This window comes from Microtus pennsylvanicus, chromosome 1 (assembly GCF_037038515.1).
Source record: "Microtus pennsylvanicus isolate mMicPen1 chromosome 1, mMicPen1.hap1, whole genome shotgun sequence".
Taxonomy (NCBI): domain Eukaryota; kingdom Metazoa; phylum Chordata; class Mammalia; order Rodentia; family Cricetidae; genus Microtus; species Microtus pennsylvanicus.
The window spans coordinates 35,578,059-35,605,892 of NC_134579.1; the positions used below are offsets into that span (position 1 = coordinate 35,578,059).

Genomic DNA, 27,834 nt, shown 5'->3' on the forward strand with positions numbered 1-27,834 from the left:
CTACCCACATGGCGGTTCCCAGCCTGACCCCAGTCCACCAGCGGTCACTAGGGGTGGGGAGATGAGCTTGGTGAGAAGACCATTCTTCTGATTCTAGAAATTCACTGAGACCCTCATGGAAAGCATGTAGAATTCTAAGTGAAAATTTCGCTTATTAAAAAGCATTCTCAGTCGCAATATGCAATACTGAGGAGGAGACAAGGGTAGAATCCTCCTGGAGGTTTCATTCTGAACCATCAGCTTACAATTGCTCTCTGCATGCCAATACTTCAGCAAGTGAAAGTGTGTATTTTGGAGATACTCTATAAAAGATTTCTCACTTGAAGCAAAATTTTACAACGGAAATATTTTTCTGCAGACAATTCAACATTTTGAGATATCTAGAGTAATTATTTCAAATACTGAATACCTCCTCTATGAGTCACTATGGCAAACACACACACATACACACACCCCTAATCCCAGCATTCAGGGGACTGAGGCAGGAGGATAACAAGATCTAGATCAGCCTGGACTTTATAGTAAGCTCAAGGTTGGCCTAGGCTACAAAGTGAGACTCTTGGTCCCAAAGACAGAGAAAGAAAGATGCTTCAGAATATAGATTAAGACAGAACTTTCTGGGTTGGGGAGGAAACCTAAATATTATTTAAAAGTGTTCTATCAAATAAATGCATTATTTAGTGGAAACAAACCTGCAATCCCCAGGCAAACCTCTGCCCTCTGGCAGCCAGAGCACAGCCAGGGAACTCAGGGTGATTTATTTCTACTTTAACAGGACACATTGTTGCAATCTCTGCCAAGCCGCTGCTCTGTGCCTCCATCTAACTCAGAAAGTGCAGAAGCTAAGCCTTTCTGTGCAGCCATCCTGCCTCACACAGGACTGGCTCCTGGATGCCCTCCTGGGGCTCGCAGCTGCCACCTGAAGCCAGCTGTGTCCTACAAATGTACTGCAGATTTGTGGCCCTTCACCTTCAGTGAGTGACAGTGGAAAGGGTGTGAGGGGCACAGCTCTGGTGTCCAGTGCCCTGCACGCAGCATTCCACCAAAGCCTACCTTGGACCTTCACCTATTTCTTCCTGAAGCTTGCATCTGAATAGTTTGGCCTCTTCCCCAGTGCTGCCTAAGAACCCCATGATGCTTTGCAGAGGCTCCTGTGTTATGAATGCATGGCCTAGGGGTTCCTTCACTCCACCTCCCAGGGGCTCTCGTCTCTGCACTCACCACTGCCTGCCCACCTGCCTACTCACTCCCTAGCTCATTGGCTTGCTCATTTCTCAGACCCGCCTACTCATAAACACATTCATTCTCCCACCAGCTACTCTTTTCCTGATTCATTTCTTCACTCACGTATTCACCCATGCACATATATGAACAAGGCACACCTGTCTTCCCTGAGTGTTACATGCGACTGGAGCCTTGAGAATCCGTAAATGGGCAGGAAAGGTGCCATGGTACCTTGTGAATGATGACAGGTAAGGAGGGCACCTGGGATCAGGGGGATGTGGATGACTGGGGAGCAAGGGATTGATGGTGGAGGCCTCAAGTGTCCTTGGGATTGGTCATATCCTCAGGGCATGGGCAGCCTCAACTAGACCTGAGAAGTTTCAAATTCACCCTTTCCTTTAGTGAAACAAACAGTTAAAATGAAAATAGGTAAATAATTTATTTTGATAACAGAGATTCAGAAGAAGGTCTACTCATTAGACAATGATTTAAAATTTTAATAACTCTAGTGCAATTGAAAATTAGTATTTTTTTTATATTTTAGGGATGTCAAGACTAAAATGGCTGTTTTCCCACTCAAAACCAATAGCCCCGCTCTCTTCCCTACACTGGACACATCTTTCAATCCAGCTGTCCATGGGGGTGAGTGAGTGAGTCCTCATCTTAGGTTCCTACCATTCCACAGATACCCATGCCTACTCCCAGACACAGGGGCTCCCTGTTTGGCTGATGCTGTCCCCCTGTCTTTCCGCTCCTCTCCCTTTCTTCTTCCTCTGTAGACTCCTTAAACAAACTGAATGTTCTGAACTCTCCTACCACAGAGAGGCATGTTTGATAGCACATACCATCTCTGCATGTCCTATAGATCAGTCCACAGCTTGCCTGAAACAGGAATGCCCTTTAAAGTCTTTTATACCATCAGGTGGAGCAATAAGCTAGTCTGCCTGAGTCTTTAGCCACCATACCTCACTCAGTGGGGTTAGTCACCAGTATGCCTGCCTGCTTGCCCAAGAGCCAGACAACAATGCCTGAGGGCAGGGCTATACACCTGCACGGCACCTAACAAGTGGTCTTAGGGAAGCCAGATGTGCTATGCATCCCATAACACCTTCGTCCCTTCGGCTCTAGGAAGAAATGCAATGCAATGCATTAACTTTCACTCTGGCATTATTTTAGGACCCGTTCAAAGCCCCAGAAGTTTCCAATTTTAACTACAAGAGGTAGAGGCTCAGTATACAGACACACCCTTCACATAGGATCCCCCCCCCCCAAAAAAAAGGAAAACTCTTTTAAGGCCACAATAATATCTGGCCCTTTCCAGTAGCTAGATGCAAAGAGATGTATGGAGCAATTGGCTGAGACTTCATAGCCTCTATTCAGGGCAGACTGAGCCAGTTTTCTGTTTGTAGCATGGCTGGGATGTGCACAGGGTTAGGGCATGCTGAGATCCTTTTATTGTACAGTGTGTGGCGCTCACAGGAGTGGACTGGTCACAAAGACTAAGGACAGCTCGTCACACTCCCAAGCCACATGGTCTGTCATGCTGCCTGCTGCAAACACAGCTCATTGGCTAGGGCTAAAAGAGCGGACACACAGGGACTCCCTACATTAACCGTGTTAGTACCTGAGGTGGTGCGCACCCCCACAGTGGAAGCCTGCTTCTGTCACACATGCTCATCATTTTATGAGATGACCAATAGGAGGAGGAAGAGAAAGGGAAGAGAAGGAAAGGGGAGGGGAGGGGAAGGGAAAAGGTGGGAGAAGAGAAAGCCAGAAGCAGTGGAATTTCATGGAAGCACGATCCAATAATAGTTCCCTAGATAAAACAGCATTTGACCCATATGGTCATTGCCAAATGCATCTCCAAGAAGATGGCTCATTTCCAATGCATCTCACCCACAGGTAAATGCCATGACTTGAGAGTATCCGCGTGTCAGTGGCCACTCAAAGCAGTGATCTGTGACAGGTGTGCACAGAGGACAGATACCACCACCTCCTTTACACAGTTTACCTTTAAGGCAGGCCCTGCCCTGGCTCAGGCTTGCTCCACCCTGTCAGGGCAGCCGACAGCAAGCTGAGCAGCAACTAGACTTTATCTACAACCACACTGCCCAGGAGACAGCTGCTTCCAGAGTTCATGCCGTGGTCAGGGAACCCAAGGACACAGCTAGCTAACGTACAGTGGGGTTTCTCTCCTTCCTTCTGTCATGCATCGTGGACTACACAGTGCTTTCTTCATTCCCAAGAAGCATTTAGAGGTTTTCAGCTGTGATGGAATTACAAAGTCAAGGGGTATCCATCTCACTATCTGCCTGAGACTGATCCTAGGGACCCTAATCAAATTCTCAGGACAAAATAAGTAAGACAGAGCAACCTCATTTTTTAGAAATGGATAATTTACTATAGGGGAATTCAAACTATGGGTATCAAACATGCTTCTGCCACCGAACAGTGTTTCAGTTAATGGGACAATGGCATGTAAAATGACTATCACAAGGATTTGGGTATTTCGTGGTGTCACAGCCAGCTTGTGTAAATACATTCTATGATAGTTTCACGATGACGCAATCACCCAAAGACAGATTTCTCAGGATGAATCCTTGTCATCAGGCACTGTGTTTGTATTGAATGTTAGTATCCTGGCATCAGGACAAGAATACTGGGTTTCATACACTAGGGACAGTGTCAAAGACACAGGCATTGGTTCAGTTTACCTTCCAGGTAACCCTGATGCTCTGAGATGACGTGGGCTCCAGGTGAACTTCCTGAGGTGGACCATCAGGAGCTGCAGGAACCAAAAACACAGAGGCAGGTTATATACACCAGAGGCAGATTTTTTTCTTTTGTAAGGAAATGGGCAGAAAAAAAATCAACAATGGCCAAGATACCCAGAAAATGTTACAAAATTGATCTTTAACCTATACCAATATATATGTATACTTTAAAACATTTTAAAACCTATTATACTTTAAAACATTAGGAGATTCAGAACACCAAACATAAATGTCATACCAAGAGTTGTGATTCTGTATTGTTTATAGAATGATGCTAAAAGAAAAGTCTATGTGTGTACAATTCAGATTCAATCTTTGCAAATCTTTCTAAACTGAAGTATGGACCTGCAGAATAGAATGCAGGGATTCAAAGAGATGACTCTAAATCTCATGGAAGACTGCATATTAGGATCCAAGAAGTAAAGAAAGTGCTGTGAGGCTTCAGGCCCATGAGAAGAGCAGAAGAAGTTGCTATGGCCCATGGAAAGGAGTGTTCTCTGCAGCTCAGACCCAGGGACCCCCGGGGTAGGGATGAGCTGAGGAAGGTAACTCCAAGAAGAGGTGGGTTGCTTGGTTACAGCTTTAGGAGACTTAGAGACAGTGAAGAGAGGTAATGTTGTCCTGGTTGGAGGTGGGTGGGCCAGAGACTCTGCAGAAGTAGAAATGGGGACAGAGGGAGCACCATACCCACTGCTAAGAAGGTCAACTAGTCCAGAGGCTATGTAAGTTAGTTTCATGGTTCCTCATAAAACTAAAAGCAACCCTACCAAAGGATCCATCTACCCCATCCCTGGGTGTTTACACAACAGACACAAAGTTACCATGCCACAGAGACATTTTACTGCAACGTTATTCATGATAGCTCAGTTATGGGACCAACCTAGGTGTCAATCAACAGAGGGGTGGATCATGATAATGTGGTTTAGGTACACAGTGGTAGTCTACTCAGCCACACAGATAACGAAGCAAGGAAATGGAAGCAACTGGGGTTGATCACATTAAGCAAATGAAGTCTATCTCGGAAAGACAATAATTAAATATTTTTCTCATTTGTGGGTCTTGGAGTTTAAATAGATGCATAAAAATCATGTACATACAGATGACATGTAAGCAGAAACAAAACTGTCTCTGAGATGGATGGGAGGGGCAGGGGAAAAGGAGGGTGGGGCAGGAGGGCTAAAACAGCATGAAAATGGCCTTGTATAGCCCAGTTTAATAAAGCAACAGAAAAAAAAAAGAGGTAAAAAAGGGACGGATGCTCAAGCTGCTAGTCAATGAGAAGAAAGGCGGCAGACAGCTGCCATACAATGCAGGCTAGAAAGGACAGCCGAGTTCCACAGGGCAGGGCTTGTGGGAGGGAGAGGATGAAGGCATCAGTGCCAAGTGATGAAGTCTAGGAAACAGGGCTCACTGTATTTCAGTGTTATGCATCTGAAGGCCAGCGGGGTTCCTCCATGTCTGAGGACTGCAGAGAGAAGAGACTGACTTCAGCCCATAGCCTGCTTTTCTGACCCACACCCCATTCCCAGTCTTGGCCATTCCTTCCCTGGAATCTGCCTCCAAGCTTGCCCTCTGCTTTCTCTGACACCATCAGGGCCCCCTTACCCTGGCACCCTGCTGTATGTAGTTTGGCTTCAAAAGCCACACAACTTTCTGTTTTGTTAATTAAAAGGAGCCACGTTCCAAAGCCCTCTGAAGCTCTCATCCATCCTAGTTACCTGGTTACTCTAGTTATCCCAGTTCCCTAGTCACACTGCCTGCACAGAGCCCCTCACCCTTTTACTTTATGGCCTCCTGGTCATTTACACATTTCCCTTGTCCAGCGCCTTAGCAGCATCAAAGCACAGAGAGAGCTCTGAGCCTTTGCCCTTGAACTTTAATTTCCCTCCACCAAATTCTAGCCTTGTCTGGGAGCTTCTACAGGCATCATTCCTACCTGGGTGCACACCAGACCCTAACATGTCTCTAACATGACCCTAGCATACCTCTGGCATGTCTTCAGTCTCCCAGGGTCTCTCAGGAGCTGAGTCCAGAGGGAGTCCCTTTCTGGGACTTTGAAGATGTAGAAACAGAATCTCCTCTTTCCCCTTAACAGGTCCAGGCACAGCTGTGTACCTGGGCCACTGCATAACCTTGAGTTTTCTAATCTATCTGTCAAAAGGTTTTCCTACCATCAAAGTTGCTTCCTAGTATCCAGCCACTGGGACCTTCACCGCCAGAGCTCTGCCTCTGGATACTTCTCACAGGAAACAATGTCAGATTTGATAAAACCCTGTGGAATAGACTTCTTAGTTACAGAAAAGCATATAGTTTTCTCCATCAGAATCGTTCTTTTTTATAAAAATGTATTTGTTTTGACTTTTTTGGACTATGTGTATGTTTGTGGGTGTGTACACATAAATGCAGTACCCACGGAGGCATCAGATCCCCTGGAGGTGGAGTCAAAGGTGGTTTTGAGCCACCTGACATTAGTGCTGTGAGCTACATTTGGGACCTCTGCAAGAGGAATTTGTGCTCTTAACTGTTGAGCCATCATCTCTCTAGACTTCATCAAAATCACTCTTGCAAATATATTTTGGATTGACCTTGTCAACTCTAACAGTGTCTCCACTTATTCTCTCAAATTCTCCTTTTTTGAGGGTGGACTAAAGGTGACTGTTGTTTCTACAACATCACTTGAAGGATACTTTACTCATAAAAAAGGACTTTTTTTTTGAAAAAGTAAACCTTACTGAGCTTCAAAGGCCCTTTTACTCAATCACAGGCAACTTCTGTGAGGCGATATCAAGGCAGAGAGAATTCTTAACGCTGAAATGGAGAGAGCAATTCACAGGTTACCCTGCCTATTACACTAAATTTAAAAGTCATGCTGGCATTTAATGCTTAAGAATTGGCTTACTTGCTCCAAAATTGAAGCTGTAATATATAAAGGAGATTTTTTAGGGGTTGTTTTGTTTTAAATATTTAGTTTTATTTTTAAGTGTGTGTGTTTGCATGCTCATGTGTATGAGTGTATGGGTGTATACATACACCTATGTATGTACACACATGAGTGCTGGTTTCCAGAAGAGGATGTTAGATCCTTTGGAGCTGGAGCTACAGCAGTTGTGAGCCACATACCATAGGTGTGGGGACTATACTTGGGTCTTCTGCATAAGTAGCAGGCACTTAACTGCTGAGCCATCTCTCCATCCTTGAGGAGGTTGTTTTGTTTGTGCTTTTTATACTAGAATACACAACAGTATCCCTAGGGTAGGCAGAGACTGGAGGTGAAGATTGATAAATAGCATCATTTCCCAGAATCGATCATCTTTGCACATCTACAGAAGTAAAAACTGGCCAATCTGTAAAGCGGGAGGGATCAGAAACTGTTCACAGTGTCTAGTATTTTTGCCAGGTCCACAGCAAGGCAACTTTCACTCATTATGTTTGGTTGGGCACGTCAAGGAGAGGTCTATGTGACTGCCAAATGCACAGAATTTCACCATTCACTGGCTTGTCTGCATAGGTTCCTCATGAACTGGCTGCTCCCTGTCCAGTGAGCCTCCTGCTTCTGACAGCCAACTGCTTCTCAAAGAACTGTGAGGTGTGAGGCTCTCAGAACATTCTCTCTCCCTGGTATCCATTTCCTAGCTACAGTCAGAGTCCTGAGTTTGTTTACTGAACTGGGGAGAAGCTTCCTGATGAGCCCCCCCCCCAGATGTCTGTCTCCACCTCTCTGACTGGGGAGTTGACGAGCATCTACTATGAGTCAGGTCATGGTGGAGACGAGGACTGGCATATCCATTCTGCACCGTTCTCAGTGGATGTGGCAGGTCCAGTCTTTCAGGAAAGTGAAGAAAGACAAGGGGCTTCATAGAGACAACGCGGTTTTGTTTGCCAGCCATAAAAGAGAAACAAAGTTGTTTCCTTTGTAGGCAAACAGATACAAACAGAAACAACCTTACTAGGTGTATTGAGCCAGCGTCAGAAAGGTGAGTAGCTTAAGTCTTTGCTTTTTGCTCTTCTCTTTCATTGTTCCTTGATTTTAAATAGATATATAAAGTCACAGTTGCATATGTGACAGAAGGGAAACCGACTAGCAGGCTGAAGTGGACTATATCTATGTATGAATGGTGCTGTTCAGTGGGTTAGGATGAAGTAGAAGACCCAGGAGCCACGGCATAGCCTCACACACAGATCTTACTTTGTGTAGGAGCTGGGTATGTGAGAACAAGTTATGTTTTTGTGGGGGAAAGTAGCCAAGATGCTGGTCAGTAGAAACATGAACATCATACTTCTGATGCAAAGACTGAATTCCTATGAAGTTACTGATGGATTAACCAACAGTTCATCTACATTATTTATTTATTCAGTTATAGCATGTGCCAAACATTATTCTGGGGCCTAAGATGAAACAATAAAAAATGCCAGTAGCTGTCACTGTGCACATGAGAGAGGACTGAAAATAAACCACAGGCTTGAACCAGAACAGTCCAGTGTGTCGGATGGTGACCAGCTACTTTAATGGGAGTGTTACAAGGGGGTGGACTGAGGCATCCTACAGTGAGCCTTAAGTAAAATCCTAATATGGGTGGGGACAGTATTTATAGAGCTGTTAGGCAAAGGATAGAAAGTGAAGAGGGAGAAAGGGGAAGAACACTCTAGAACATGCTAGAACATTTTCAGAGCATCCTAAATTAGCATCAGGTTGAGGCTCCTTATGTGTAATAAACAGCAGGAATACTAATTATTTCTATAGGATTAATTGCTAAGGCTCTCCCTGAACTGAAGGTGAAAAGAATGGTAACCAAGAGAGGAAATGGTTAAAGGTTCTGTTGTGTACAGGGCATGGCTGACCCACAATCTACTGCAAAGCCAATGCTGTGTTGTGGCCTCTCTGAAACCAAACCATCCCTCTTCTGCTGGTCTGGGAAAATGCAGTGACATTCAAGATCCTTCAGCATAATTGGACTTCTAGATTGCCACACAGATTGATAATGAAGATGATGAGGGGGCCAGCCACCCCACACTCGGTCACAGGCACTCAGTGCCATACAACCTTTAGGGTTCAGCTGCTACCGGGAAGTGGCTCTCTGGCAAAAGTCGGCCATGGTGTGACATGTCTGGTAGGTATCATAGAGCCCCGGGAAGTCAGAGGCACTTCTGGTCCATTAAGAGGTGATCTTGTCAACTCTGATAGTGTTGTCTACTCACTCTAACTTCTTTTGGGGGCACTACAAGGGAGTCTAGAGTTTAGAGATCGCTAAATGGTGTGATCTTTGCTACATACTTGCTTTCTGAGGTCAAGTGCATTTAAGTGGTATGATTATTCACATGGGCACTTTCATATAAAAATATCCAGAATTGAAGCTCAGAAGCAATGGTATTTCCAGCACTAGGAAGGAGCGCTGTGCAAATGACAGCAATTCCTTCTTGAGGCAGCTTTGTGATGGATACTGCAGGGGTCTTAAAATCAATTTCCCATGGGGCAAACATGTAAATCCAAGGCCTTCAAACTCTTCCTTAAAGGGTGATAATTTGTTCCTATGTAATCTCTGTTATGTTTTCTCCTTAATAAAAAAAATTCTTTGTCAATTTCATACACAGATGCAATATATTTAGATCACATTATTCTTGTTACTGTGTGACTGGGTAGAATTTGGCTTCCTTGGCTAAGTTATTGATGCTTCAGTTAAGGGAAGGGAAGGGCCGTTGTCAATAACAGGTTCATCGGAGGGAATACGGCACTGGATTCCAGTGGAAAGCTGCCAGGCACCAAGGACCAAGAGTGGCTAGGAAGATACATAGTAACAATAAGTGCCTGGATTAAAATAGTGATACATCACTGGGAGTGGGAGCATTAGGAAGATCCTAAATGGAGCCTTCCTAAGGCAAGACCCCTCTGCAGGTTATGACTGGGGACGTAGGAGGAGAGGAGGATGAAGGCCCTGAGCTGGCAGTTGGACCTGCGGTGGGAGGGTCTTATTCCAGCTTCCTTCTTGTTCTCTGAGCCTTCTTGCTCTGCACTGGGCCTCTTTTATCTTTTCTGTCTAGATCTCCCATTTTAGCCAGCTCAAGCTCCTTTAAGAAGAATACAGTCATCCAAGGGTCTCCTAAGAACTTTAATTTGTACAGAAATTGGTTTCTGGAATCTGAGGTGTCAATAGCAAGGAGCCAGAAAAAGAGAAAGTGTATAGCTTGCCTTTTCATTGTACCCTAGAATGGTGGAAGGGGCAGGGAGTTAGTTCTCTTGGGCCTGTTATTAGGAGTCAGTTCTACTCATAATGACACCAACCTCATGGTGCAGTCAGCCCCTTAAGGCCCTACCTCTTACAGGACATGGGGATTGGATGAATTTGGGGGCATATCAGCATTCATACCTTAACACCCTTCAGAGTCTTCAGTATGGGTTAACACTACTATATTTTCTCACCACATACACAAACTATACTTCTGTATCATGCTGAAGAGCATAAATAGTAATATTCAGTGTACACACATACACACACACACACACACACACACACACACACACACACTGAGAAATCTCCTTTCACACGGAACACACTGGGTTGAGATATCAATAGCAAATACTTCCTACTGTTTGGGGAGTCACAGCATAGTTCAGGACACTGGGGTCCATGCAGAAGTAACCATAAACCCCATGTGCTATTGTCATCAAGATCCGTGATCTCAGATGCTAAGACTTGGACACTGGGTCTACTCAGAAACCAGATAAGTTACCTCACGGGGTGGAAGAGTCTCTGACCTGGCTCTTCTAGGAAAGGCAGAGAAAAGGAGAGTCAAGGTTTGGAAGATTTAGGAGAGTGGGGAGGGAGAACAAATACCCAGCAGAGTGTCAAACAGGAGGTCTGAGTAGGGCTACTGGGCATCACTTCCTGTAGCTCCATAATGGTGAGGGGCTAGGGTAGGAACCCAGAGCTAAGCAACTCACAGATGTCTCCTCTGCAGGTGTGAAGTGATAAGTGGCCTCAGATGCCCAACACTTGGCCACTACAACACTACAGTTTCTAGGCAATGCTCATTGCTTGACAAATAATCTCTTTATTTTCAGAAAAGTATCACATAGGTCTCCCCAGATGACTGCAGTTCCCCCAAAGACATGTTTTTTTGAGCATCATTGTCAGGAGGTGGCTGCGGCATCTGTGGCCACAGCAGTCAGTTCTAAGGAGGGACCCTTGGTCAGCGTGTTGGCACCCCTACCTGTGAGTCACAAGTGGAAACTGACTTTCCGATTCTCATCATGCAAACCCTGCTAGTCCACCCTCTTTCTTGCTCATTTGAATGTCAAATCAGATCCCAAGGCTGGCTGCCCAAGTCAGCACCTAGGCAACATTCAAGAGCCTAGCCAGGGAGCCGAAGGGAACAGACTCTGTTTCTATCTGCAGGGACAGCAACAGCCAGAGCTGTTCACCTGGCCTCCTGGATGCAGGGAAAGATGCTGCCATGGCAACCAGAGGCTGCTGCAGAGGTGAAGAGGAAAGGACACAGCCCGCAACAACAGCAGTGCTAGTAATGGCCGTCAGGGGAACAGTTGCAGGAGATACTGCTGGAAAGAGGGAGTGGGAGAATGTAAGGGAACAGGAGGACACTGGGCATGTGGCTGAACAATGCAGTGTGAGCTAAAGAATGTGGGAAACTTACTCTTTGAACAGCCAGTATTCTGTAACTCCAGGTAGTTAGGGACAGGGTAGGTAAACGTTTTTATATGATTTTGTTTTTGCTGAAATATATATCAATACTCAGTTTTCAGCTATTTCTGAAATCAAAGTACTTCCAGAGCTCAGAATTTGGTTTTCCAGTGTCTGCATAAGGAGGAAAAGGAACCAGACATATATCTGTTTTACAGATGAGAAGACATGAAGACAGAGGCCAAGGATCAAACATGAAGGCAGCCTGGTACCCACCCTTAAGAACCATTTTCAAGATTGATGTCTTCCTGAACTGAGAAGTAGGCCCTGGTTTATGGCCTTGAACACACCCAGTCTTGTTTGACCTTGGAAGCTAAGCAGGGTCAGGCCTGGTTAGTACTTGGATGGGAGAAAGAGTGTCCATTACTTAAACTTATTTCCTTAAGAGTAATATTGACAACATAACAGAGAATTACAATGCTGCGGCTGGTTCAGAAATCACACTTCTTCAAATTTAGCATGGGGAAAATAATCTTGAAAGAGGAGCAAATGAAAGATGATATGGTGTTCACTATTGCAGGGCTTACACTTAAAGAAAAGTTGACAATGACCGACACGCCCAATCACGTAGAGTCTGTTACATATGTGGTGGGCTATGCCACTATGAATCGTCAGAAAGAATTTCAGACGAACATAATGTCTATGCAGAATACAAAGTGGGCAGTGGGAAGTCAATAACAATCTGCATAGAGGTTGATATCAACTTCCGGTGAGTCACGGTCACTGGAAGATGATGGATGATGGACTGATCTTAGATTAAACTTATACAACTCTTTGATTGACAGTGGAGAAGCAAAGGTAGGTTTGAGTGCCAGTCATTCTTCACTTCCCAACAAACATGCCAGCCATTGGCTCCTTGCTTCCTTCTAACAGAAACCCAAAGACATTGGCTTCCTTCCCTCCTCCATGGGGTAGGCTCACAATCAGCATATACTGGCCAGGGCCAAGTTTTCAATCTTCTGATAACAGTTAACTTCATGAAGGCAGTCTGGAGTAGACATGTGTGTCTGTCTGTGCTCACATGTGGGTGAGCATACTGGGGAACATGCCTAGATGTATGTATGAATGATGAAACTGGTCCCAAAAATGATCTAGAAGGTTCTGTCAAGATGGCCCTATGCCAGCTCTAGGAGACAGAATGGTAGAAGTTGCTTTGTCCATTTCAAAATGCTTAAAGGTATCTTCAAAGTTTTCAACATTTAATAAGAAATAATTTATCACGGTAGGACAATAAAGTGATTATGTCAATCTTTAAGTAACCTGTGCCTCTGCACTTGCCCACAGACATACTCTTGGAGTTTCTGACTTAAGCTTGTATCTTTCTCCCACACTTGACCTTATGGGTCTTGGGAACATACTTAGCCTTTTCCCATCAACCTGGGTCTAGTGCAGCAAAACCAAGAGATGATATGACATGACTCCTTGAGTTCCTCAGCACTGTTTGCCTCATTTCTTCCATTCACACTTCTATATTAAGAACCTTGATCATCTGAATAGCAAGAATGATTTCAAAGCTGGGGCAAAGTACTGTGGGCATTTTATAAGGTGTAGGGCCATGGGAAGTCCACATAAAAGAATGTGACCAGGAGCAGGGAAAGGCATGATTCAATTCTACATTTAAGCGTCTGAATCACATGAGTGGATTACTGGGTGGCAGGTTCTAACCAGTGCCACCTACCTGCCTCATCCGCCGTGATGGTGATCTCGTTGCTGGGCTCACTCTTGCCAATCCGGTTCTTGGCGTACATGCGGATGCTGTAGGTGGAGGAAGGGTGGATATCAATGATGGTGGCCGAGTTCAGCTGAGGGGAAACATCTTTGGTTCTTTGAGCAGAATCCCAGGAGTCTTTTGGGTTTTGTTTTTCAAAAAAGAAGAGATAGAGATGTGAGTTTTTTTACTCTGTCTTTGAAAGTTCACAATAGGAATTTAAAAAAAAAAAGAAAAAAGAAAAGAAGAAAGAAAAAAATACCCCCAAAGTGAAATCTCAACACAATGTTCCCAGCTTCTTGCCAGAGCTGGTCACCAGAGGGTACATGGGGTCACACACTTATTACCCATGGCAGTAGGTAAAGGACTGAGGTGAGCTTGGTACAGGAAGGGGCTTTGAGCAAACACACAACACATATGCCTGGGAAAGAACGGGATGGAAACACAGGTGATGGAAGCTGGTTCTGTGAAAGCCTTGGCCACACACAAAAGCTTATTCTTCAGTGCACCATGACAAACTATATTTCAGACATTGCTCCCATTCCAGGTCCTTGGTTCTAAAAGGCACAAAAGCTCAGCAAAACCCCTCACTATATCTGACCCTTTCTTCCTAAACCAAGTGTGATAAAGCTAAAATCATTCCACACAAGCCGGTTCAACCTTAGTATAAACCCCACAAAGAAGCACCTTGATCAATTTCAGTTTTTAAAAACTCATTTCATCCCAAATCTGTGGTGGCAGGAATCTGTTTTCAGTCTCAGCTATTTTGAATATTAGCACCTCCCTACTGTGAAGGGATATTGTGGAATATGTGACAGTTTGAGCAGAAGAATTTTGGTAGAAGAAGATGAGGTCAGCCAAGTTTCTTCTATTAGAATAGATGGGCAGTTGACTGAGGATGGGTACTCATTAGCAGCTGTTGATTATAGGAGAAAAGAAACCCTGAGACCATAGATGGAAAGAATATATACCCACCCACCACTACCTGGTCTTCTCCTGCAATCCTTAAGGATTTTCATGGAGTCTTGGGAATGTCAACTCCTTTGTCTCACTAGTGATGAGTTTAAGGAGGGCTGCCTTGTCTCAATGTAAAGCAAGAGTTGAAGAAACAGAAATGCATGGATTCAGAATGCTTGTAAGGCTTTTTCTTCTTAGGGAATCAAAAATCATGGAAATGGATCATCACTATCAAAGAGTAAAGTATAGGCATCTTTTGAGTTGGAAAGACTGGGGGTAGGATACCAACATAGAGAAAATATGGTGAAACTAAATGATGAGTTTGATAGAAGATGAATGAGGGGAAGAAATCTATGTCAACAAAATGATGTCCAACAATGAGCCTATCACATAGAGAAAAAAATCATGTCTCCTGCAGAACATGTTTTGATACAGGGAGGAATCACTAGAATTGCTAGATACAAAGAAATACAGGGATAAGCAGGCATTCAGATGGTTGATGGTTCTATCAAGATAATATGCAAGTTTCTGGAAATGCAAGGACCAATGAAGACAGAACTTTTTCACTACAACCACATTTATGGGACATGGAAGAGACTGAGAGCATAGAGAGGCTGCCTGCTTCTTCCCCCAACCTCCCAAGTTCTGTAAAACACCAAATCAGGGAGAGGATGACTATGTAACCTGCCGAGCACTCAACAGTCACCAGCTATAGGTTCCTCTGACCCAACCTAAGTCCCTGTAGGTGGTCCACTTGCAAAACAACCTTCTAGTTTGACTCAGAAGCCACTCTCCCACTCATAATTTGCTTTTCACCTGTGGAAAACAAAATCATTCCAGACAAACTGGGGATTTAGTTTTCAGTGTGAAGGTCTAGGGAGTCAGTCTACACACAGATGTTGCTAACTAGAGGCTGGCATTTGACTTCAACTGTGTTACCTCAAGCTCAAGATCCTTATTCTACAGCCTTCACATGTTCTCCTAAACCTCTTTCGAGATGATAGTACCAGACACTGCTTCAGGATTGCTCCACCACAATAACGTCCCTGCAAGGTCTCAGCTTACTGGTGGGAAGGAATGATGAACAAACATTTGTGTTAGATATAAAAGGCAGCAGCTGTGGCCAATAAAATGGTGGGAGCATTGTGTTTGCATGAAGTAAAGCTCAGAGAGCAGTGTGGCAGATCCCCGAGTGGCTGGTGGAAGGGAACAGAGAAGTATAATATTCACTGCTGATTCCAAACAATCCAAGGAAGAAATGGAAAGCTTATAAATTCTGTGAACCAGTTCAGCTTGAAGGTCAGATGCCTGACCCCAGATCATGACAGGTCATCAGGGACAAGAGTAAAGCCACGGTTATGGTTGCCAGGTGCTGACCGTGGTGCTGAAGCTCTCCACGCTCTTGGAGGTGGGAAGAGAGGAAAGGGGCCAGCAGAACAGGCAGGGAAGGAGAAAAGACTACGGTCCCCCAACATGAGAGAATGGGGCAGATATAACAACTATAGTCCAATTATAATGAAGGGTCTTATGAGTAGATATTGGGGGACTGTCACAGAGCCCAGAGCATCCATGTAGAAGAGATGTGGTTTCCCCAAGAATCAAAAGAAAGGGGCAATCAGAGCACCCCATAGCTGCTGGCAATAGAGAAGATATATGAAGCAGGGAGGTACCTGCCTTCTAATGCTTGCTTTCTACAAGACAATACCTGTGGAGTTGTCCTGCATGTTTCCAGAGTGGATGGTCACAGAGGAAGGCATGGATAGGGGCTCTTTAGTATTATTAATACTAAAAACCAAGGACATCTGTCATCAAGTCACGGGCTGAAGAAACTTTGTTTGGCCTGAAGAAACTGTGTGCATTAACCCAGGCTACAGCCTGTAAGAGTTCCAGCTGGACAGGGCAGAGTGGGCCTTGCAGAGCTGGTAAGTTTATGCTTCCTGGACTGGATTGATCCAGCCTTGACTGATGCACTGATAAGAACCCTCTTTGCTAAGAATGTGAAGCGTTTTTACTACACCGGCTGAATGTAGCTTTTGAAAAATAATTACAAAAAGTAGATGAAAGTTCCTTTGCAAGATGGTGGCACTGCTGCAAATGAGTGGAGATCCAGGGTTCAACGGACATTGATTATCAGCTCAGAATGTGTACCAGGAACTCTGGAGTGCGGAGACACTGTAAAGGGCTGGCCAGACACAGGTCACAAGGGTACTCCAAGGAGACAGCTTGTGTCTATTCTCAGTGGAGAATAGATTGGGTTAACTAGTTGGGATCCCACCCAGAAGCATAGGATTATGGGTAGAGAAGATGAATGGCTGGTGGGGAGGGCTTCTTGGAAGACATGTAACCTGAAGGATGGGTTTTCTATGAACTTATCTTAGAAATTTTATTCACTTATAGACATGGTAATGAGTTTACAAACCCAGCAGTTACCAAGGAAAGACATGACTCATGAAGATGCTGACAGACATGAGCTTTACAGAACTGAATGCAGCTACTACATATTAGGAGAGCAGTTTTTCCCTCTCTCCAGGGCTTCCTACACTGAGGCTCAAGTATGTAAATTAAATACAAGGAATATTTCCTCCACATTCTATTCACATTAGATAATGTACCATGAGCTAGGGACCTGAAGGAAGGAGGAAAGCAAAGCACAACTCGGAGAAACTTGACAGGAACCGAGAGGGGTGTGCATTGAGATTTCTTAGATGATGAATTAACCCCATCAAGATGAGCTTTTATAGGCCTTCATCTTGTAACTATTTTCATGCATGTTTGAGTAACACAAAAGACTGCACTTGTCGGGGTGACCGTATGTCAGAAAATGAGTGAAGGATTTTAAGTGCACTTCTATCTTAAAGACTCATTAAATATGGATTTAACATCCACTGCCTATCAGGTATTCAGAACAATGGGCAGTGTGGAAATAAACATAGCAGGCAGAGGGAGCCCAACCAACTTCCAGACTGGTGGAGGGACATGCATGCACGGATATGGCAGTTAATACACACAGAGGGGCCCCCTTGATATATGTCTCAGAACTCGCTGGGAAAAAGGAACACCAAGGAAGAGTGGGGGCCCTATGATCGAGGGGAATTAGGTCTTTCTGCCAGAGGCAGCCTTGGCCTCTGCAATGGTCTCCTCTTTCACAGATGAGGTTAGCAGAACTGAGATAGAGGAATAGCAAGGTGAAGCTAAGGCCAGCAGAGGGCCAGCATGAGCTGGATTCTAATGTTCATTACTGCTGGTTTGGGTGCGCACCAGATGTTGGCAGGGGGACCCTCCCTGAAGGCAGCATGGATCAGGCCTGCTCTGTAGTGGGAGGCTGCTATGTGTTCCAGTCCCAGGAATGTGGGCAGCCAGTGCTCAGCCTGTGGGAAAGTGGGGCTTTTCTTGCTACCTGGGCCATGTTGAATGACTCTGTGCCTGTCTGCATCTCTGCCGTCCCTCATCACTACCCCATTTCCAGGCAAGTCTGCACCTCACTTCACTGAACAATCTCTTTTCTTTAAAGCCATCCTCTCTCCTGTTGGCCCTGGGAGAAGCCTGTTTGTCACAGCCCTGGATACTGCTCTACTACTTTCCCTAGGGACATAGTGATTTGGAGCTGCACTACTTGCCTCAAGGGTCTTCCTGGGGTTGCATGCATGCAATACTCCCATGTGAAACTCTGAGACCAGAGAGCTGAGCCATCCCCTGTTCTTATGTGCATCCCAAACCAGCTATTCGGAACAAGATCCTTAACCATCGATCCACAGTTGATACTCGCTCTGAGTCTCCAAATTCTGCCTCTCCTAATTCCTCACTTCTGTTTACTAATTCCTGGTTCTATCCCTGGCACGCTGCTATTGAGCCATCTTGCCCTCTGGACCTACTCTTCCCAGCTGTCTTGAGTTTGATTTGTTGCTATGTCTCATCTCGAAAGAGACCAAATCACTCCTGACAGGGCAATGTGAAGCAACACATTGGCCTAGAAAGAAAAAAATGCTCTTGTGTCTCTGAGAAGTGAATTAACCCTTCCCATGCAGATTGCTCTCCTACCCTATGTCTTTTATAAGACACAGAAAAATTCTGGCAAGAGGCCACAGTGGTACCATTCTATCTTTATCCAGAGAAACTATAAGATTCCACGTGGGACTGCAGTAGCCTTTGGAAAAACACTAGTGAGAAAGCCTGCCGTGGTGCCGCTAGCTAGGTCAGTTTTATGTGTTGGCTGTGCACTGGCTGAGTGCTACCTGGCCTGTCCCTAGGGCATTTCCAGGGGGTATTTGTAGAGCCATTATCACTTGAAGGAAGATTATCCTTCCTCATTCTGCATAGACTTGTCATATGCCACGTCCTGCAGACACCTGCATGGTGGAGCCTGAAGCTTGGGATGGGAGATCCAGGTCTAAAATTGAGGGCAGCACCTATCTGGAGCAGTGGAAGGTAAGACGGCTGGTAGAAGACCAGGATAGAAGCCTATTTCTGTTGGTACCCATGGGCAAACCTGTGGCGGCAGGACCAAGACCAGTGGGGTCAAGGCCGAGGTCCAGCCAGGTCACTCAGACTGGGGCTGAACGTGGGCACAGAAGGAAACCTGGACATACTCATGCAAGGCATGGACCAAATGGAAACAGCATTCTAAGATTTGTGTGCGGAGGAACTGTGGACGTACAATGAAGAGACAAGGAGGAAGGCAGGCGGGCATGCAAGACACAGACAAGTCAAGGGGAGAGTGAAAAGCTTACCTGATTTATTCTTGCATTCGATGTCGTAGCCTGTGATGGGGCTGTTGCCGTCAAACCCCATGGTCCACCTGAGTGTGATTGTGCGTGCTTTGACATCTTTGATCTCAATCTCGGGAGGATCTGGGGGTTCTGTATCATCAACAGAAAGATGGAGGTTAGTTCAGATCAAGACTGGACACAAGTTCCAGTGGAAGAGTTACTTACAGCTAGCAGGCACTGCCTGGTAAAAAGCATTTACTAGCCGATTTTCCTTTTCTGATTAACTAGAAGGCACTGCCCCACTTCCCCAACAGATTCTGTCTGCAGCCTGTGTGGCACCAGTCCAGACCTTCGAGATGCATGCGTCACTGCTTTGACTCACAGCACATTCATTCCCAGATGGTGGACTTCCATTCCATCCTCTTCATCTCATGCATAGGCTCCCAAGATGGAGTGGCTAAGCTTGTTTGCACTTGGCCTAAGTCTCTGCTCTCTCATCCGCTCTGATCCCCACAAGGGTTTTGCTTCACTCTGACACAGTCACACCTTCTGATGAAATCCAGACATATGCCAATTTCCTATATAGCTAGGACTTCCTGAGAACGCAAAGTGTTCCCAGCTGATTGGGGCCGTACTGCCCCCTCAGGTCAGCACACCTTGTCCCAAATTCCCTTTGCTGTGTCCAGCCTACCTTGCACTGTGAGCTGAATTATTCCACGGTCCTCCCCATAAGAATTGATAGCATGGCAGGAGAAGAAACCAGAATCTTCTCTCACTGTTGGCAGAATCTGTGACCAAAGCAGAAAAGACATCACTTCCAATAGTAGTTTGAGCTCGAGATCAGCAGACATGATTTCCTGCCATTCCCAGCACTCATCACTACTACAAACATGGACACATACACACAACACAGACATAGATGCAGAGATACACATAAACATTCCCACTCCCACATGGACACAGATACACACAGACACAGGCATATTCACAGTCACTCACACTAACACACATTCATGGATACACACTCACACACACATTCTCAAACAGCACACAAAGAGACACTCATAAGCATACTTTCCCATTCACACACATGGATACATACATACAGATATACACACAATCACATTCACACAGGCACACTCAGAGATGTATACTTAGATGCAAATAAAGATGTACACACACACATATCCAGTTTCACAGTTGCACACACAACCTCAAACACCCATGTCCACAATCATAGACTCACCTGCACATGTGCACACTCACAGGCAGACACACTGACAAAGACATACTTGCCCACAGACCAACATATACTGATATACACTGGTACACACTTGCATGCATTTACACAAATGCACCCATGTTGATACATTCTGAGGGGAAATTACTTCCATGCAATGATAAGCATGCAAACAGGTCCGTCTGTCTTGTTGGACTAGATGTCTGATTTGCATGTGCTGCTGTGGTCAGGCCTATCTATACTCCACACACTTCTCTCTCTTCCCACGTGGTGTGATTTTAAAGAGCCATGCAGAAAAACCATCTATGAATGAGCCATCTCTCTGCACCCACCACTCTGTTCCCACGGACACAGCGATGCCTTTTCTGAACACGCTGTTTCTTTCTAGGATTTCCTAAATGCTCAGTACAGCATCTCGACACATTTCCAGTGTATTTGCTATTTTGAACAACAAAAAGTGGGTTCCAGTATGTGTAAGGTGTGTATTATATGCAATATATGCACGTCTACGGTATCCAGATACACGATTGCAGCATCCTCACATCAGAGGTCTGTGAAGCACGGCTGTATCGTCAATGTCCTCAGGACCTCATCAGCGTTCTGCACTGTAGAGCCTTGAGGACTGCACCCCGGAGGCAGAGCCACTGTCTGTTCTAAGCACATAGCTTTAAATTTCCCTCATGTGTGTGCTTCTGTACCGGCCTTCCTCATTACTGAAGCATTGTTCAGTCAGTCACCCTCAGTGCTACAGACAGAACAGACACACTTCCTCCTAGCTCTTGCCAGTCTACATTAATGACGGAATATTCTCTCCATTGGATTTTCTACAAAGAACCAAATATTTTTCCCTTTTTTTTAAAAAAAATATTTTGTTTTCAGTTACATGTATATGTGTTGGGTCATGCGGACACGTGTCCAAGAACCCATGGAGACCAAAAGAAGGCACTGGATCCCCAAGAGTGGGAGTCACAGATGTGGTGATCCATGATGTGGGTTCTGGGCACTAAACTCAGGCTCACTATTAACTCCTGAGCCAGCTCTCTAGCTCTTAAAAATATCTTTATTGTAGGTTTTCTTTTCTCAAAGCTCATGCTGGTGAATATGCACCGTACACCCACCCCACTCCTCTGAGGACAACGCGCATGGAAAGACCTCCTTCAGGGCTTAGTTATTTCTCTGTGGATGGTGGTTGTGAAGTCTACTTCTGAAGGTCACTCAGTGACCTTGTCCATGTAGATCAGCAGAGAAATGGGGTGTCAGGAGAAAATTCCAGCAGGATATTCACACGTCATTCCAGCCATGCACATGTCTGCGTCAGAAGGTTGACAAACTGTCCCAGAACTCTGTCCCATCTGGCATTTTTACCTGCAGAGTAGAGATCACCTCCTCTCCCACCTCCTTGGTAGACACCAGGTAACGGGCCATTTCGGGGTTAATGATCCTGTCCTCTTTCTCCCAGCGGACAATGATGGGTTTCTCGCCATGTGCTGTGCAGCTCATCTCCTTCTTTTGACCCTGAGTGGCCAGGGTAGTGTTGGGATAAGAGGTTATCATAGCAGGAACTAAAAAAAAAACAAAGCAAAGAAGACAAGCCCAGCTCAGCAAAGCTGCACTCTTGATTCCCCCACCATCACACCCAGTGTTGCTTCAAGAGACAATTCTTTGAAATAAAATGAGTCCAAGAAACTGCTGAGCAAGAGCCAAGAGGAACAATGTTAAAGACGGCAGAAATTGCCCTGTAGGTTCATATTCAAGGAGTTGCAGTTTTATTCCAAGTCCATTGGAGCCAGATGTGAGCCAGGGGCATGGCCTGTGTCACCACAGCACACAGGCAAATAATGATTCAGCCCTGGGGAGGAACCCCTATTTATGAAATTACGTCAATCCTGGTAGCTACTTCTCACACTCTTCTCGGCTCACCTCTCTGACGAACTTTGCAGATCGCTATTAAATCTTCCCCTAGAAACCTCAAACCAACCTTCCTTCCTGAACTTATAACAAAAGCTCATCCTATACTTACAGAAAAAGGAGGAGGAGGAGGAAGAGGAGGAGGAGATAACCTTTATGCACGAAATCTGCATTTTCTTTCTTGTATTTGCATTTAATCTGTAGGGTTTTGTCCTTAGCAATGGGTAGCATAAGACTCCATTCTTAACTCTGCAAACCACCTGGAATTCTGGAAGCCTATTTTAAAACACATCTTACAAAATTTATTCTAAAGTTACAAGCAAATGAGAGGGAGAATGCAGGTCATAGCCAAAATGGATCCCTGAAAGCTACAAGCAATGGTGCTTCAATTATCTAAGTTGTCATGTGTTGGTGTTTTAGTTATCTGAGCGTTGTCATGGTATTAGTGCTTTGGTTATCTGAGAGGCAGAGAGCTAAGAGGCAGACTTCCTCACTCAGGTGCCTCAAAGCCTTCACCTTTAGAGAAAATGAGAAACAAAAAATCAAATAAAAACCCCAAAAGACAAAGGCTACAAGCAGCCCCGCTTGTGCCACAGGCAGAGAGAAGCCATCTCCTCTGAGAATCTGTTGCTTGCACAGCCTGACCTAGATTTGCAGTAAACGCATGCTAGAGAATTAACATGGGATGACCTTCAAGAATACACCCTGGAAGGACTTGACCTTTCACCTGCTCTGTTGGCTTTCAGTCAGATGAAGGTAGCCATGAGCTCTCACCTAACAAGCACAAAGCAACCTGTTTGATTGACAATCGGCCTCTAATGACTCAATATAATAGATCATCTGCAGTTTGAAATATCAAGGCTAAAGAAATAAATACATGGAGACATATTTAATAACAGGGTAAAAAATGCAATGTCTCCAAAGAGACTGGGAATCTTTGAAAACTATTAAAAACAAATCCTCATGTCCCTCACATGTCCCCATGCTCCAATCCCAGGGAGAAAGACCCCTCCCTTGTTTCTAGGGTCAAATTGGAATTTGTGTTCCTCCAAGATTCGTGAACCCCCAGAATGCAGCTTTCTGTGGAAACAGAGTTTCGCAGAGATGCTTATTGACAGCCAGGGTCTGCTGCAGTGCAGGCTGTTGGGTAGATAGTGTTACTTCTGCAGTGAATGTTCCCACCCAAGTCCACAGCCTGAATCTTCTACGAGACGTGATTTTGCAGGGTGGGGGAGGTTGGCTCTACTCAACAGGTATGTTTGTGTTACCAAATGTACAACTACATTTATGTATACAATACTAATTACACATACAGGTATACACGTGTTGCATGATGTATAAATACATATATAATGTACATCCTGAAAAGGATTTTATGGAGTTACATGTTTTCACACCGCATCAACTTCTAACTAGCATTTACATTATTTTGAAAGAGTCCTGTCTAACTTGGTAACTTCACTGTGCCAACCCCAAGGCTGAGGGAGCCACAGATTTTACTTTAAAATTTTTATTAGCTTTTATATATTTATTCTTTTTCTCACTCTTTCTGTATATCTGCATGTGTGTGTGCATGTGTGTGTCATAGTGTGTGTGCAGTTCATAGGTGACACGTGAGAGTGTATTCTCACTTCCTACCATGTGAGTCCTTGGAATTGAACTGAGGTCATCATGCCTAGCTCCAAGTGCCCTTATCCACTAAGCCAGTGAGGCACCTTGCTGGCTCCACATTCTACTCTTCTGTGTCTTTTCTGTGTCTTGTAAATGGGGCCATGTAATATCTGTTCTCATGTTAGCCTTTTGAGTTCTTTACATATAATGGGCTCAAGGGTCATTCACATTGTGTTATGTTTTGAAATTTTATTTTTTTCATGACTCCCTTGCATGGGTCTTCCACGCTTTATGGTCTTAAGTGTCTCAAAGTCATGGGTAGTATTTCACAGTATCTGTAAAAAGGGAAAGGGGAACATGAAAAATGGAAGTTTTCTGTGGGGAATTGCTCATGGTTTCCTTCTTCCAGTGTTAGTATTTAGAGATCAGTATGAGTTCAGGGCTCCTGTTTCCCTTGGGGTTTGTTGGGCCAAGGGCACAGGGCAGGGTGTCCCTGTGGGAAGGCTGGAGAGCCCCAGAGTGCAACAATTTAAGATCTGCTGATGAGGAGAGAATAGCTGCTCTGGACAGACTGAAGCATTGCTTTGACAACTTGAACGCTGTTTGCCGCTTCCTTAAAAATATCACACACACACACACACACACACACACACACACACGCACGTACGCACGCACACATACACGCACATGCGCGCGCACACAAACTCACCTCTCTCTCTCTCTCTCTCTCTCTCTCTCTCTCTCTCTCTCTCTCTCTCTCTCACACACACACACACAGACTCACACCTCTCTCTCTCACACACAGACACACAGACTCACCTCTCTCTCTCTCTCTCTCTCTCTCTCTCTCTCTCTCTCTCTCTCTCTCTCACACACACACACACACACACACACACACACACACACACTCACCTCTCTCTGTCTCTCTCTCTCTGTCTCTCTCTCTTTCACACACACACACGCACATCTGTGGCCCCGAGCACAGCTGGCATGAATTAGCTCTCTTCTTCCTCCATGTGGACCCCAGGGATCAAACAGAGGTCATTGGACTTAACAGAAAATGCCTTGACCTGCAGAGCCATCTTGAGAACCTCTGCACTTCCTTTCTCAGGCTGTAACAGGTTTTATTGCACACTACGTGGGAGAAATGTTTCAACAAACCATGCAGCTTGGGATTTTACTCACTGATACTATTCTACCAGTGACTATCCTCATTTTTAGTCATATTTCTCTTTCGGGTGAGAGTCCCATCAAGATGGGGCTTTAAATTCTGGTAATGAAGCCAGCATTCAGTCAGAAACACTCAGCTAGCCTATGTTTCCCCATCCTGCTTAGAATGGTCAGAAGAACCCATTTGTTTTAATGAGCCATCACCACGGCTTCTCTTCAGTGCTGATGTTTGAAGGCATGGCGACCTTTTCACTTGTCACAGTCCTGGGCGCCGAGAGATGACAGCATGTCAGGGCAGCTACGCTCTCTGCCATGATTCCTGAAGCAGCACGAATGGACGGAGTCATTTAACAGGAATTGGTACCGAGGAGAGGCTGTGAGAAAACTGCTAGCCTCAGAGCAAATCCAGACCCAGGATGGCTCCGGCCAAAGCTATGCGCTACGTGTTTTCCTGCAAAATTACTCATTAAGGCAGGTGTTGTTTTACATCAGGAGAAACGAGTTCATAAGCATCGCTCATTAGCCACGGAGCTACCCCACAGCTCCTTAACGCGCAGCAAGTCTGCATTCTTGGGTTGTGTTAGGAGCATCTTCTGACCTACTTTCTTGCAGTTTAAAGATTCAGCCATGCAGGGTTGCAGCAGCCCCTGGCCAGAGAGGGTCATCAGGCATCTTTCCGCCTGACTCACGGCATGGTGGCAGGGATGTGACCTCCTTAATTTGGCGCTGACAATGGTGGGGGTGTTTGTATCACTGAAATGGGTGAATGCCGTATCTGAGAGAGTACTTCTCACTCCACGTAATGACTTCTCAAGCATCTTTTCTAGCCCATTTCTGTATGCACTGTCACAGCTTCACCACAACGAGAGCTAACACCGACACATGCTGTATGCTTATAACTTCCGTCTGTGTGAATGCCACCACTGTAGGGACCTCACACTAATGGATTCCTGCAGTGTTTGTCCTTAGTGTCCAGCTTGGGCATAGATAGCATCCTCCTGGGCATAGAATCCTCCTGGGCATAGCATCCTCCTGGGTATAGCATCCTGCTGGGCATAGCATCCTCAGATTTTATCTATATTACTGTATATGCCAGAATTCTCTTCTTTTAAAAACAGAAATGATATTTCAACCAAAGCCTAGACCACACTATCAAAGGATTCTTTGGGGCTGGTGAACAGTTTCCTATGGTTCTCCATGAACAAAACATTGCTGTTTTAAAAGCCTGCAGGAAGAACTGTGTGAGGAAAATGGACTAAGATTCCCTGCCTGTTTTCTCTACAGTGGCCAACCTGCCCCTTCCCAGTTTGAGGCCTCACACTCTCTGCTCCACTCTTGTTTCCTCATCTGTAAGAACAAAGAGACCCACAACCCCCTAGACTCTGATGACAATTAATTAGATTATGTCGGAGGCACCAGCTACAGGGTGTCTGAAGAAAGGCCTCGTGGACTCCCAGGTCCTGATTACCACTGCTGCAGGGTCACAAATGCCTCCTGCCCAAATACTTATTGTTCATAAAAGTTTTAGCGAGTGGGGCTGCCTACTGGGCATCTCTAATCCCTATAAAGAAAATGATTCCTCCTGCCAGGAATTAATAAGTTCTTAACTGCACTGAAATATCTTCTCGGCTGGGTTATTGTACTTATATAATGAAGTTACTTTGATTATAACCATTAATCAGGTCCACGTTTCTAAGCTAGAGTGGGTTATACTTGACACCGGGCTTTAGCAAGGACAATATTCCCACTTCCTGGCTCTGGTGCCAGGCTGGCTGACATGATTAAACCTGTCAGGTCAACGACACAGAATGCTTAGGCTTCATATCAGATTCATTGTGAAGTTGCTTCTTGTCCACCATTAGAAGAAATTTGATTTATTTTGCATGACAAGCATGCATATGAAGCAAGAGATATTAAAACAGTATTTTTCCCTCATTCACAAGGAGATGTGGGAAGCCACTTCTTCGTGATCATTTTTTTCCTTTCCTGTCTGGTTATATACATAGATATTCTGCTTTTGCCTAATAGAAACACTCATTAGTAATTAGAGGAAAATGAGAAACTAGTAAATAGACTTGAATTTCCTGCTGAAGCGATAGTAAAAAAAAACACGTGGAAAACTTGCCATGCAAACATGACTTTATGCAAAAGGAGATTAGAAAAAGCTCAAGGGTGGTGCTTTGATCAATCTCGACAATGGCTCTCCTGAATTCATACTCTGCGGCACTCCTTCCCACATTCTCCAGAGCCACCAGATCACGTGACCAACAGGATATGGCCGAAATAGTGGCTCATCACTCTAAGATCAGATTATAGGCTGTCTGTGACCTCTACCTTGGGCATGGCCTTCCATCACTGGCTGCAGAGACGCCTGCTACAATGCCAGCAGGATGCCGAGGCCACCAACTGCAGGACCCAGAGAGAGACGGATGTCAGTCTGCTACCGACCCTCTACGAGCCTGGAAATGGATTTTCTTTCAGCTGCTTCTATCCTCATCAAGTATTCCAATACAGTTTTCAGAGAGCAAGCAGTTTCCATGGAAACGGAGCCAGCAGTTTCCAGGTGGCTTGGGGATGGACACAGTGAGTCAATGGGCCCCAGGCTGCGATCTGGCTTCTGAGCAGGTACTTCACATGTAGATGCCGTGTGTCATGGAGAAACACAGAAGATGAATCATCATCCTCCTTCCAAACACTGGCTGGTGATCTATACCACAATTCTTTACTGCGTTGCTGCCTGGGCTCCTGACCTGAGTCCCTGGCAGCAGAATGTAGGCAACCTCTCTCCCTCTCTCAGGAATCCTAGGGGCTTCCTCCACCTACAGACTCTTGTCTAGGAAGG

At 45.1% G+C, this 27,834-nt stretch overlaps 1 protein-coding gene across 1 annotated transcript in view; it reads right to left on the minus strand.

The window, feature by feature from the left end:
* Positions 1 to 27,834, minus strand: part of Dscam (DS cell adhesion molecule) — a 556,660-nt gene that overhangs the window by 114,792 nt on the left and 414,034 nt on the right. Inside the window, exons 12-16 of the mRNA XM_075961310.1 lie at positions 21,669 to 21,865; positions 19,755 to 19,851; positions 19,085 to 19,213; positions 13,371 to 13,538; positions 3,939 to 4,009 (exon numbers count right to left, since the gene is read on the minus strand). Coding sequence (XP_075817425.1) covers positions 3,939 to 4,009; positions 13,371 to 13,538; positions 19,085 to 19,213; positions 19,755 to 19,851; positions 21,669 to 21,865 — 662 coding nt within the window. The remainder of the gene's footprint in view (positions 1 to 3,938; positions 4,010 to 13,370; positions 13,539 to 19,084; positions 19,214 to 19,754; positions 19,852 to 21,668; positions 21,866 to 27,834) is intronic.